Source organism: Astatotilapia calliptera, chromosome 9, assembly GCF_964374335.1.
Source record: "Astatotilapia calliptera chromosome 9, fAstCal68.1, whole genome shotgun sequence".
NCBI classification, from domain to species: domain Eukaryota; kingdom Metazoa; phylum Chordata; class Actinopteri; order Cichliformes; family Cichlidae; genus Astatotilapia; species Astatotilapia calliptera.
This window is the reverse complement of record NC_137430.1, coordinates 6,888,283-6,903,338: the sequence shown is the minus strand read 5'-3', so window position 1 is coordinate 6,903,338 and position 15,056 is coordinate 6,888,283. Positions and strand designations below refer to the sequence as shown.

Below are 15,056 nucleotides of genomic sequence, written 5' to 3'. Positions count from 1 at the left end.
AAGTAGCGACGGGTCATAACAGGATAAGATATGAGTTAGCGTTTAGCCACATCGTCTGGCTCTTGTTTTTCACTGAATCATGTGGAAAACAGTACAGCTTTATTTATTGTTATTTTTTTAAAACTCGATTGCCCCTCTAAATATGTCTAATTTAGTCTTTCGACTAAAAAAACTATGACAAGTGTTTTACGTATTCCTACGACTGTGACTATGTGATATTCTCACATTGCTCAGTCAGGCAACATGTAAATGTTCAAGGCATCAGTGTATGTATGAAGATGGCTTGAGTGTCACCAACACCTTATTCATTTAACATGTCACCCATGTGAACTGGTGATACAGCTGTAATGATTTCAACCATTATTTACCAGTAATAACTGTTGCCAATCCACCCCAGTGCGTTAGAGAGGATTTTCTTATATAATTCAGAAGCTAAGGATGGATGGATGGAATGAGAAGTAATGCCGGCTTCTCATTTCTCCTCATGTGGATAATAAAAATAAAGACAGAAACCTTTTCCACACACGGCAGATTTACTGACTGACACTAAACGAGAAATCTCTGAAAGCTTCTCTTCCATTCCTGTTCAAATATAATAATAGAGGAAAATATCCTCATTAAGACTCTAGTCTAATAATGCAGAATTATTCAACGCTAAAAGCCTGCCTCAAATCCCATTCTATATAAAAATCTGGCCTCCCTAATGCCCTTGGATTTAAAAACACACACACACAAACACACACACACATACACACACAATGTGATTCCTGTTCCAAAGCCTGGACCCCAAGTTCATGCCACACAACAGTCCCTAATGGGTCCATGCAGAAGAAAGCGGGCATGTCGAAGGGGCAGGGACGGGGAGGTTTCTACTTTCCTTTTCTCCAGGAATGCTCACTTGTCCGCACAGCGTGGCGGTGAGCTGAAAGAGCTTCCCCCGTCCGGCCATTCATCCAACACACAAAGGCAATTTCACAGGATGACAAGCTTTCTCTCTGCTTTTCTTCCTCACTGCTCCTCATCGTCTCTCAGTTCATTCCTCTGTCTCTAAAACACACTTTTTCACACTTGCGCTCCCAGGCTGTCATTAACATGTTAATGGACATCCAGTAGAACATGAACGCAAACCAGTGGGAAACTTGTGGTGAAAAACACAAGCGGAGAAAGCAAAAAAAGAAGGCCTGGGAATGTCGGCATACCACTCTATCTCCTGGCTGACTCCGTCTGCGAGGGTGGTTAATTTGTCTGGAGCTAAACCACTCAGCAGCACCGCTCAGCCAAAGGGCCCTTCATCCATCAGGCTGATGAATGCAAGCAAAGTCACCCTGAAGAAAACGGAGCCCTTCTGTAGACTACATCAGAGGTGCTCTCTTCTCGTGTACCTTTTTATCATTTAAGAATGTGATAAATACAGAAAAAGGTTATTTTTCCATAATGAGTGACCTGCTCTGGTTATAGCAACTCAAACAGAAAACACTAACACTGGTTGGACTCCCTCATTTATACAATGTGGTTTAACCACAATGGTGTGTGTGGTAGCTGGAAATAAGTCATCAGATGACAAGATTAATTAGAAATGTTAGCTAGTTAATATGCACTTTATTAACCCCTAAGTTGCTTTTCTGCAGCCAATATTTAGCTGTTCCAAACAGCTTGATTTTTTTTTATATCATACTCTGTAATGTTTATCTAAAACAACATGCCATGATGTGGTAATAGTTGGAAATTTGGAAAATTATGCATCAATTGTCCTGACATACAGGCATACATTTGGTGGTGTGGCCTTCCTAATGCATTCACACATTTGTAGCTATGACTGGCCTAGTAGCAGCTAGCTAGTGTTAGCGTAGCTGTCACTTTAACAATAGAGAACAAACTCCACACACAAAGCATTTTCACACATGCTCTTATGCATTATGATAAAGAAATAGTTTTTTTTTTTTTTTAATTTCCACATCTGGCAAACACACTGAAGCGGGTAAACATAGGAAAAACAACTTCATGGTTTTCAGGCTATTGCTAACAAAGGAAATGCAAGCTAAGCTAAGATGTATTTTTAATAACACATGTACAATTAACATTTCTTTTAAGCTTGTTAACAATATGAATGTTAAACTAATTTAATGACACTCATTTTACATTTTTTTTCTTCAGTGATGACAAATTTGCCTGACTATTCTCTTGTAATTTGTACATTTGGGCATCGTTTGCACTTTAAACATGTTCAGTGGGCTGCCAGAGAGCTCATCACCAGTCAAAAGTGCTGTTAGGTAAGCGTATCAGAGGTGGAAACATGTATTTATGATGACATCCTTAGTATTCAAGTTATAAATAAACCCGTGCCTTTGGGTGGCCCTGCAGAGCAGGTGTCTGAGAGCTTGTGTAGTGCTGATGAACCATGGGCATGATTTAGATTTCAAACTACTGCAGATATCATCTACTGTTAACTGTAGCAGTCCTCTATTATGATGACAGCTCAATAACACACTGCATGTTTAGCGTCACTCAAACCCCCTTGACCTGATTACTGCTGGCTTTTAGTCTGCATAATGCTTCATAGTTACCTGTTATCTACACACTGTTCATATTGATCATGCAGGAACAACACAAACACGGGGATACCTAAAGAAAATGTTTGGATTTGTTTATGTGCTGGACTGGACCAAGACAGAAAAGTTGAATGCGGTAAAACCTAAACAGTGAACTGAAAGATGCTAAAGATGCCAGTTATATTTTTCTGCGGGCTTTCATTATAGCCAACATCCTTCACATTACACACAGTCACATTATGGAGACGAGCGATTGCCCAAACTGTCCATCTACTGAGCTTTACATGCTATAATTAGCAGGTACAGTCTGGTCCAGTCAGCAGCATGAACGAGCGTCTGGCTGTGCAGCTTAGATATCTTCTATCAGTGAGACGAGAGAAACCAGATTCACATTTGATAATTCAATTACAGTTTTTTTAATTTCAAAGGGCAGTCACTTCAAGGGGCCTTATATTCTAAGGTAAAAGATGTTACAATAACATAGAGAAAAACCCAACAATCAGATGACTCCCTATGAGCAAACATTTGGTGACACTGGGAAGGAAAAACTCCCTTTTAACAGGAAGAAACCATCAGCAGAACAGCACGCAGGGAGGGAGACAGGACAAATACACTTTAAAAAGGACTGAGGAAGCTTTTCAACAGGTGTTCTGATTTCAGTGTGTCCAAGTAGGACTTTATCACCTTCATACTCATGTAGCCATTCAGAGATGTCACCTGCCCCATGGAAGGAGCATTAGACCACTCTTGACAGGACAGAATTGTTAAAGGACTAAAGTGATCACCCAGTACAACTCTGCATTTATTTAGAGGGAATTCTCTCAAAGGTAGGGATCCATCAGATCCATTCAAATCCATCTTGTGGTCCAAATTAGAGTCCTTATCAGGTCAATTCTTGCTCAAGGGTTCAAGTTTTTCTGTTGATTTGTCATTATCACGTACGTATTACTAATCAACCTGAATAATGACTGATGCAGAAAACACACCCCAGTGCTGTCAGTTTCATGCTCAGCAGTCATGCTGTGCGGCTGCTTGACCTTTTCAACTTCCTTGTGATCTATGTTGCATTTTTCTCAGAATTACAACAGAAATCGATTTTGGAATTTCACAATGACACAAGAATAATTGAAAGGGATTTTACACAAACGTCACAAGGTGCCAACAGTCGCTTTAAAAAGACACAGCATGCTGTGCTGTGCCTGTTGCTCATCACTGTAAAAGTGCACCGCAGAGCTGAGCTGTAGAGCTGCACTTCCTTCGCCTTCAACAAAACGGAACCACACGAGGGGACAGAAAGCGCACCTGAAACTCATGCTCGTCTTACATTTCAGTTCAACTCTCAGATTCCCCATTAGCGTGTGACCCACAGCCATTCAAGCTTCTGCGAAAACGAGAACATTTATCAGAATAAAAGCACAATCTTAACAAGGTGATTAGTGACCCAGTATGCTCATTTTCACCTATATACTTTTATCCTTGGCCTCCACTAAAGTAGTTTTGTGTAATACACATTTCAGATACACGTTTGAATATCAGTGTCCACCACTTTAACATTATATATGTGACAGAAGACAAAGAAAAACCTCAACACTTTAAGTAGTGTGAGACTATAGTCCAACTCTCAGGCACTTACTGGACCGTCAACAGTCTGAAGTATTTTTGTTCATGCAGGGACACCTGAGAACCTTTGCACAGCCTTCTGAATGATCCCCAAAACAGGACCGGGCACTTACAGGATGACAAACTGGGGCATCGTCCTTCTTCTTTTTCTTGCATTTTCACAAAGCATCTACCCAGGAGGAAGTTAAAGAACAGAAATGATTCTACTGCAAAGCTATACAGGACACCTAAAACCAACGGGACTGAAATGTATTGTACATATGTCTCAACAACCTGAGGGCATTACTCTGGATGCAGCAAACTGGAAACGCTAATACAAGCTTCACACCACAGGAGTGCTAGATTAATAAGAAAGAGAAACCAGAGGAAGAACTGCAAAAGAAATCCCAATGGAAGCCAAGAAGCTGCTCAACAAGACCGACAGGTTCACTGTAATGTAGACCAAGTATGCTTATCTGCTCATGTAAAACCTGAAGAACATGTGTGGTGCTGTTCGCTTCCACCGGTGATTTTCCATTTTCCCAAAATCCTCGTGGTTATTATTAGTTCTTAATTCTGTACTCAGTCATTCAAGCAGGGGTAAAGGGAGGACACACAATACAGAGACGGCTGGCTGGATGATGTAACTGTTAATATTAACAGTCAGACTTTAATTTCACTGAGTAAACCCAACTTGGATTTAAAAACAAGTAAATATTGAATATTTCTTTCAATTTGATTTGGTGAGATCAATTAAAACAATCATTGTTTTGTCTGTTGGAAATTCAGTTTATGTAGACAGCAGCTGATATGTGATTTTCAATGATTTATCACAGTTATTTGATAAGATAAGATAAGATAAGATAAGATAACCTTTATTAGTCCCACACGTGGGAAATTTGTTATATTATGTATTATTATTATGTTATGTATTATCAAATAAGATTGCATGTAATTGCCAACTAAACTCCAGTCAGTCTCAGACTGATATCAGACACAAAGCAGACTGACTTTATCTGAGGGCAACAGTGATCTTATTCTACACCTATTTAAATAAAAATAAATATAGTGAGATAACTTTATTTAATGAATAAAACAGATATATAGACAAAGTTTAACTGTCATTTGATTTGACAAAGGATGATAAATTGCAGTATATTTTACTGCAACACTTAGTGTACTGCTAAATACTAAAAATTATATAATATTATTATATGATGAATGACTTATTCTCACCTTCAGCATAGAACATCCTAATATGAAATAATATATGACTGTAAGCTTTTGTTACCCCAAATATTCAACTATTATGGACGGATTATAAGACGACAAACACATAAACCAAACATTTTTAGATTTATGTCTAATTTTGCATTCAATGTATGTTGAATTCAATTGTTGAATTAAATGTTTGCAAAGTACAATCAGTATTAGACGTTGTGTTCATGCATCACAAAAGTCAAATGAAGAGAGGGTAAAAACAAACCGGTCAATGTGGTCAAAGGCAAAGTTCACATTCTTCTGTTGAAGAAGCCTGATCACATTTCAGCTCATGAGGTAAGCAATAAGCAATGAGGAATGAGCAATAAGCAGGCCACAGGCAGATTACTATCAGCTCACACGCCCTGATAAAAGAGGAAGTTTTAGTGCTTCAGTCCCTCGGGTCAGCCAATCAGTGACTGCGTAAGACTTTCACAGAGCTGTCGTGAAAACGGTGATGCAAGAAAGGGCAGGCGTGTGGGCCGTGTCTGCTGATGAAATTTCAGTGGTCAGCTGATATTGCGATTCACTGTAATTTTATTTTCAACTTTACCACCAAGTCTGCCATCTGTAAAATTTACCACTGCTTTCTACGAGCATCTACTTGGAGTTCAAGTCCAGTCACGGTGTGAGTGCGTATAGCTGATAAACATTACACAATTTTATAACAATTATTAACCACAAAAAGTGATCCCAGAATGTGGCTGTTACATCTGCTCAGTGTGCATGTGTGACACCTGAGATAGTTGTCTCTCTATCTTGATCTTAGCTTTCTATTTTGGTTTCTTTTCTTGTGTTACAAACTAAACTTTCTACACTAACAAGCAAAAATGCTGTTTTAATTCAAAGCTTTGACCAAACACACTGGAGTTCACCTCTCATCTGAAACCACTTTAAAGTTTCACTTTCACTTGCTGCTCACTATTGTTTTCACTGGCAAAAGATGGCAGTACTCCACAATATTAGCACATGTTAGAGAGACGCTTGTTCTTGGCTGCTAGGCGTCCAAGTTCTGCACCATGCGAAGGTGAGGACACAAGCATGCGTGCTAACACGGCTGCTGGAAGACACTGAGCTGATAATTAAAGCTCGCGCAAAGGGGGTGATTCTCTTGGAAAGGACAGTCCTGCATTAGTGTGATCAAATACTATTTGCCTATTTGCACTACTCTGCCTGGTTTGCACTCAATGTCATTTACCCTTATATTGTATATTGTATAGCTTTCTTGTTATATGTAAAATTGTATTATATTATTTAATTTTTTTACTTTAAAATATTTTACTTGCATTTTTAATCACTCTTATATTTAAATGTTCATTTTCTATTTTATCTAGGGATTGAGAGTAACGAAGTTTCTATTCTCTGTATGTCCTGTACATGTGGCAGAATTGACAATAAAGTTGACTTTGACTTTGAAAAAAAAAATTAAAAAAAATAAAAAAAAATTCTGAATTTCGCAACAGTTGCCAGCACAGATAAAAAGGTCAGACAGATGCAAGTTCTTATTCGTGTTGACAGTCCCATGTCTTTGTCATTTGATGGGGTTTAATGAATACTGGAAGAACTCGAACACTTTGTCTGATAAGAAACAATCGAGCGGCAGTCCGAATTTTCCAACTAAAGGTGGAATGATTGCACACGTTTGGCTCTTTTCAAAGTGAGAAATTCCCATGTGAACCTAATGGTGACATTGTTACCTAGCAATAGGTCATCTACCTTTGAGAGGAATTAACTGAGCTGTTGTGAATCAGTGTTCCATAAATATGATGCAACTGAAAGGAGAGAAAAATATCTGGACCAGTAATTTCCCACACTTCTTAACACATTACCATGTGGCTGCTGATAAAACACTAAGAATTAGCATCAAGCTACATGTATTATTATTTTGTGTGTGTGTGTGTGTTCATTATATCTACCAATAAACATTTATATTCTTGAAAAATCTGAATTTCTAACCTTTAAATTAAAACTGCTCCAGTCATGTTAGCGTGACAAAGCTAGCTCCTAACTCAGAGCGAGCTAATGGCTCAGTCACATGAGTGAATTTCTGTTTATTTAGACAAATATTTAATTACTGCAGTTAACCCGCGTATAATCACAATCACAGTCTGATATCAGACTGATAACCAATATCTGACTGCTCCGTCTTAGGGCAATATTTATGGCGGCTTTTAGTGATGGCATTGTTGTGCAATCTTATTTTGTAGTTTTGCTTTAGTAAAGTTTTCCTTTAAGGACAGACTTTGCAGTTAAATTATATTTTATTGCAATATCACAATGTTAAGAAATTGTGATAACATTGTATCATGAATGAATCGCGGGTTCATGGGTTGTCTGCTGATTCCCACCCTTAATTGAAAGGGCCTCAACTTTCCGGTGCCAGCTTCAACTCCAGGCAAACTCATCTGATCTCTTTTGAAGAACAAGGACTGATTGATTTAAAAATAGATAAAGAAATAAAAGGTTTATCTATATGGAAAATAATTAACAGCTGCAGTAGCAAAGTTTTGTGTGTCTATAAAGCAGTAAAGGAACCTAAAAAATGTACAGTATCATGTTTATAATATTCTGACTTGGTGTGATTATGGAGGCCGAGTTCAACAGAATTTGCAAACACTGTTTCATGTTTGCCCAACAGAACGCCAACAGGATCGGGCCCAGACGCAGACCGGCTGAAGAGAGGTGGGTGGAAAGGAACAGGCGGCGCACATGCAGTGAAGCTAAGAGGAAATGAGCTGGGAGGAAAGAGAGGAGGAAGAAGGGCTAGTGACAGAGCTGATGTAGTTGGCATGCGGGTCCAGTTGAGTTCACTGGGACAGACTCACTTCGTTTGAGCAACCTTTAACACTGAAAAGATAGTTTTTGCTCCCTTGTTGTCACGTGCCTGTGCTGGTGTGACTTCTGATTTAGGGTATGCATAAGTACATACTGAGAAGACTGCAGTCATGGCATGAGCAAATATCCACTGTACATCAGTCCCATCCCTTTTGTTAGCTCACGTTACAGAATCAGGTGAAGCCAGGGAGCAAACAAGGCAGCAGTGTGGGAATGAATGGAGCCGCAGAGGCCTTATCTCCATACAGGAGACTGACTATTACACAACTATTACACTAAGAATCAGCAGCGGTTCCAGTATGAGGAAGACCGACTGTACATGGGGTTATACAGCCTGTCTGGCATCCTGCTCATGAGCAAACATTTCTAACCTTCAGCTGCAGTCCCCTGAGGAGGCCTGCTCCATGGCAGTCGCACTACACTTGGCCCTAACAGACACCTTGACACAATGTTCAACAGAGACCTGACACTATGGAAGAATCCATCCATCCATTCATTTGCTTCCGCTTATCCTTTTCAGGGTCGCGGGGGGCGCTGGAGCCTATCCCAGCTGTCATAGGGCGAAAGGCGGGGTACACCCTGGACAGGTCGCCAGTCTGTCGCAGGGCCAACACACAGGGACAGACAACCATTCACACTCACTAACACATTCACACCTAGTGGCAATTTGGATTATCCAATTAACCTATCCCCACAAGCTGCATGTCTTTGGACGGTGGGAGGAAGCCGGAGTACCCGGAGGGAACCCACGCAAACACGGGGAGAACATGCAAACTCCACACAGAAAGACCCCGGCCTGATGGTGGAATTGAACTCAGGACCTTCTTGCTGTGCGGCATGATATGGAAGAATCCCATAATGGTAAAAATGGCAGCTGTTCCACCACTGCACCCAACGAGCTTGTTACAGTCAAACAGCAGCAGTGCACGGGCTCAGCAGAGGTTCAGCGGCGCAGTGGCAAAAATACAGCATGTCTCATTATCATGTAAATATGAAGGTACATGTACTTGTTGTTTTCTTGACTTATGATGATGTGATTTAGCGTGTCGTCTCTTCTGCTCTTTGCTAGCAGGGACAGAGACAATGATTGTGTCAGCACTTTGGAAATAAGCTGTATAACATGAGTATAACACATTGGGAATAAAGCATGCCAATTCAAGCTCGTTTAAATAAGGGCTCTCAGACCCAAAGAGGTGCCCAGGGTCATTGTCAAGCTGGCTAGCAAGCAGCAAGACTTGCTTCTGGAAGAGTTTTGAAACAGCCTCTCCTATAGGTCAGGGTAACTGTGTTCCACAGGAGCATGACAACCGATGTGGAGGTGGCTGACATGTGGAGTTATCGTACTACAATAACTCAAAGTTGACTTTGAGTTACTGTAGTACGATAACATAAGACAGGACAAGTGGGAAGGAGCAGGTCGAGTGTGTTAAGTGAAAGTGACAGTTACTGATAAGGGAGAAGCTTGTTCATGCATATCTTTTCTTTAGAATTTGCTACAGCTTTTTTTTTCTTTTTTGTGTTATAAACCATCTGAGAACAAACCAAGAACGCACTCTGAGTGCTACGCGTGGTTCTGCTGCGATGTGAGCACCCCCCTAATAGGCCTACTAGGCCGATCGTGGCTCAAGAGTTGGGAGTTCGCCTTGTAATCGGAAGGTTGCCGGTTTGAGCCGTGGATCGGACAGGTCGTTATGTCCTTGGGCAAGACACTTCACCCGTTGCCTACTGGTGGTGGTCAGAGGGCCCGGTGACGCCAGTGTCCGGCACCCTCGCCTCTGTCAGTGCACCCCAGGGTGGCTGTGGCTACAATGTAGCTTGCCATCACCAGTGTGTGAACGTGTGTGTGAATGGGTGGATGACTGGATGTAAAGCGCTTTGGGGTCCTTAGGGACTAGTAAAGCGCTATACAAATACAGGCCATTTACTAAATAGCTTATAGGAGCTCTTGACATCAGATCACGTGACCTGCACAGAGAATGCCACGTTGTCATGGAACTGTAGATGTTCAAGTGTTTTTTGTGCCAATGAGGATCACGTGAATTTATGAAAAGCTTCACTCCAGCCACTAAAAACAAGAAAGAAATTGTTTAGGCCTCCTTGGCTCTTATGGCGCCAACTACAGCCTTTATTTATTCATTCAGTTACTGGGTGTTGCTGGGGTTTTAACCATTTTTACCAAGGTAGTGATCCATTCTTCAACTCATCACTTACTTCTTTAGATGACATCCTGAACAATGCTAATATTTTATTTAAGTCTAATATTTAACCTTAGGAGACCTGGTCTGGACCCTGGACTGCAAAATGTTCACTTCTGACCCACCTTCTGTCCTTCCTGTCATTATTAAAGTGATGACGCAAAAGTGCAACAAATGTAGTAGTAAGCTGGGGTGGGTTAAACTGGTTCTGCTACCACACTGGTCGGACCTGAAGTGTCCATAAAATGCGCATGAATGTGATGTAGCGTATTTACATTCTGTGCCAACGCATTCCAAAGCATTGGCTCACCTTATTTTAATGAAAATGTGGCAAAATGAAAGACAATGAAGGGCTTTTTAAATAAGCAGTGTAGCGAGTTTTACTGCTTTAGTAAAGCAGCATCTGCTAAACTAGTTATGCAACTGTTTGCACCTCAAGTCGACGTAGTTAAGGTAATGTTTACTCTTATGGTCTGTCATTAGCACTTCCTTTAATGTTCGTAATGACTTATCGCTGTCTGAGATCACGGGCTCCCTCTCTAAATGAGTTTAAACAGACTCCCTGACAGCCAGGGATTAATTAACCATGATAAATATAATCATCTTAATTTTATATTAATCATGGTTAATACTGGGGATATTTATAACTGTAGGGAAATGACTACAACTAGTGACACCACAGCTATATAGAGCAGGTCACTTGTTTCAGCATCTTAACTTATGTCAGCATGACTGGAATATCTTTGAGGTTGCTAATGAAACAAAACAATGCAGCTGAAGATGTTACCTCTCACCTTGTTACCGTCCTACACACTCTCCTGTTTCCTGCAGCTTGGTAGCTAAGCAGGAACATGTTTTCCCAGATATAACCTAATACTTCCCCGGATGCTTTTGTGTCTTTGAACCCGTTTGTTTTCGGTGTTCAGCAGACCTGACCTATTAAAGCTCACTGCCAGCTGAGCTCTGCTGCCAGGCTGTGGGGCAAATAAAGCCTGTGTGATGTAGAGCTCGGCAGTTCTTACCACCATTCTCTCACAGCAGGGTCACCGCTCCTGGATGTGATCTCCAAAATAAGCTGCACTGCTCCACATTCAAACTAGAACAACCTCTGTGTGTGTGTGTGTCTTGTCCTGCATGCAGGCCTGGTCTCTGGGGGTTTCTAGTTTTCTGTGTGTGACAGTTTCACTAATATGGGTTAAATCTGCTGTTTGACTGAAGACCTTGCCTCGCAGGGAGTCCCCATATACTCACATCTAAACTGCACGTCTTCACTAATGCATCATTTTATGAATGCAAAACATTATAACATCCTGTCAGAGACGTTTGCAACTTGCAAACGTTTGTGCACAGATTTTGCAAAGGGGGAGGAAAAGCAGTGTTTTGCTCAGGAGCACAGCAGCTGCAGAGCTCCCTGTTAAGGACACAAACAGCTTGCTGTAAGTCATCCAAGAGGACACTTTCAACGCTCACCGCGGGTGAGATAAAGCTCGGGGCATCTATCATTAACAACCACACCTGCTAACTAAGCTCCCACTTCTAGGTCTTATCCACTGCAGCACTGTGAGCATACTAAGGCGGTATGTGGTGTTAAAGAGTGGCCCGGTGCAGCCTGCACGCTAGGCCCGCAACATCCATCCTAACAGCAGCAGCAGGAGGAGCAGCCAGACTCACCCAGTGTCTTGACTGCGATCTGCCGCGTCAGAGGCGGCGGCAGGTTGATGCAGACCAGATCCACATCCTGATGCAGCAGCACGTCGTCGATCCTGTTGGTGTAAAAGGGCACGTTCATCTCCTTGGCCAGCTCCTCCGCCTCCTCCTGTGTCCGGCCCCACAGCGCTTTAACGGCGAAGCCCTCGTTCTTCAGCAGCGGGATGATCACCCGTGCGGTGAGGCTGGTGCCGAACACGCCGACCCCAGGAAGCATAGCTCCAGGTTATTAGTTGGATTTGGTTCTGTGTGGATTCGCTTGGTGTTCGCAGCTCCGGACGACAGCAGAGCTGTGAAGGGAAGCGGCGGCGGGGACCGTCAGGTTGGCCATCCACCTGCACTCACACAATGTCTGTGCGGCATTTCCTCTCTGCGAACGGACACGTACTGTCGTTATCACCCGCCGAAAAATAACCCGAGAAAGGCGGAAATCCGACCCGGGCTTCTGCGCTTGAGCGAAGAAGTCTATAAATGAACCATTCCGCTCTTCACCTCGTCCGCGTCTGACAGCTATCACCGCACTGACTGCGCTAAGCAGGCGGAGAGCGTGTCCCCTCCTCCGCGGTTTGCTTACTCCTCCCCCTGCAGGACCCTCCCTGAAGATAACGGGGCTGGAAGAAACGTGAGCCGGGAAAGCGCTTGGTCTGACGGCAGGTTGCCGGAAACACCGCCGTCACCCTGTGCCCGCTCCCCGTAGGATCCCAGTGCTACGGTGCTGGAGACGTTACTGATGGTGCAGCACACACACACACACACACACACACACACACACACACACACACACACACACACACACACACACACACACACAGGAAGCGCTACTAGCAGCACCATTTCAAAATAAAAGCTTCACGTTGCATGGTTGTTCGTGTGTATGTGTGATTCATATGAGTTACAATCAACCAATCGAATAAAACTTTAATTCTGCAGCACTTTTCATAGAAACTAGTAAAAAAAGTGCACATTCAGAGCAGAAAATAAACAAAACCTGCACTACACTAACAACACCTCTTTATTGTGGTAACATGAGACTCTTTGTGCTAACAATCAAGCCAAACACCAACATCATCAAATATACAGTTGAAACCAGATATTTACATACTCTTCCAATAAAAACACAATCACTTTTTTAATTGTAAAACATTAAATCAGACTAAATGTTTATTCTTTTTAGATAAATATAAAAAACATATTTGTTAAATTTAAGAGTAAAGAGAGAAATTGTATGTATTTCTTAATTACAAATGGCACCCAAATTGTATTCAAAATTGAGCCACACTTATGGAGGTCTACAATTCTTTTCCTGGTGTTTTGGTTGATATGTCTTCCCATGTCAAAGAAACAGGCTCTGTATTTTGGGGGTGCCTTATATGCATCCACAGCTGTGCCACCAATTTACTCAAATGGACTCTACTAACCTATCAGAAGCTTCTTGAGCTCAGAATGGAATGTCTGGAGTTTTCTTATTAATTAAAGATACAATAAACGTAGTGTATATATACTCCTAAATTTGATGAAAGTGATAAAAAAAATAGACAGCTCTGGCTGCGTGGTTCCTCCACATATCTGCTTTTTCTGATGTTAATAGCGTAGAAACCACACACACCAACAACACTGTAGCTACATTCACTGCAGCTACAGAAGCTGCAGAGGACCACATCACAACCATGACTAAATTGTGTCTGCTTACTGTTATGTCTTTTTGATTTACTGTCTTATTATTAACTAATAATAATTTCAGTTTTTTGCAGTGCTAAGGCAGAAATATTACAAGATTTTCACGGTAGTAAATGCTTCCCAGAAGATGTTCCCTCTGGTCATTCTGTACTGTTTCATGTTTTAGCAACCTGAATGTTGACCTGTGCATCAGAGTAATTGGACCCATAAAGTGTCATATATGAAATTGTGTTGATCCCTATACTGTCATTGTTCATTCTATGACCAGATACCTGCAAAAGGTGTCATCACCAGTCACACCAGTTCACTTCACCTAAGTGCATCAGGTGTGATTGCTAGCCAACAATATGAAAATGGTATTTTAACCAAAGACTGTATAGAAAGATGTAGGCCTGCGTCCTCATGCATCAGTCAGTCACAAGCTGTATGTTTTTGCCATTGGTATAGATCAATGAAGCTGAGGGCCCTTTTTTCACTCCTACAAGACTATAAATCTTTTGGCCATCATCGTCTATGATTCATTAACCCTTTCACGCATAGTGGTCGCTACAGCGGACCGCTATTCAAAGGCCGTTTTCTTGTATTTGTGTCAGTGTTGATGGTATACTTGCACATAAACCACTACATTGGACATTGATGTGCCACTCCATACCCTGCCACCCACTGGTTGTTTAATGTTACTATAGATGTACGACCTGTTTCATTGTAATTATTGTTATTTAACTCTGTCATGCATGACTTATGACAACCCCAATCAGGGTTTCATGAGTATTTTTATTCATCTTTTCAAGCCTAAATATGAATAAAAATATGTTAAAAAAAATCCTGATTGAGGTTGTCACAAGTCATGCATGACAGGGTTAACTTCCTAATCACACAGACTGAACAAATAATAAGCTTAAGTTAATCTTTTGCCCTGTTTTATTTACATATATTTGTGTGTGTGTGTAAATCATTGAAAGAAAACATCCTAATGACCCAGCAGGACCTCGTTCAATGAATGGAAAAAGCTGAATGTCACAAATCAATACAGACATGAGCGCACAATATTGCATTACTGGACTGTTATTTTGGTTCATTGGGGGTCTGAAACACCAGTGAGACTTCTTTGTGTCAGCCAATAACACATTTGTGCAGATGGATGGAAACATCTCCCTCTCCAGATCATTTGCTCAAGGATGTACAGAGCGAACAGGAGAGAGAGATAGACTCTGAACTTGCTAGGTGCAGACTG

The 15,056-nt window shown here is 41.5% G+C and overlaps 1 protein-coding gene across 1 annotated transcript in view; it reads right to left on the bottom strand.

Annotated features, from left to right (window-relative positions):
- The window catches only part of gfod1 (glucose-fructose oxidoreductase domain containing 1), a 35,870-nt gene extending 22,867 nt beyond the window's left edge, over positions 1–13,003 (bottom strand). Inside the window, exon 1 of the mRNA XM_026179397.2 lies at positions 12,110–13,003. Coding sequence (XP_026035182.1) covers positions 12,110–12,362 — 253 coding nt within the window. The 5' untranslated portion in view covers positions 12,363–13,003. The remainder of the gene's footprint in view (positions 1–12,109) is intronic.
- Positions 13,004–15,056: the final 2,053 nt, after the last annotated feature.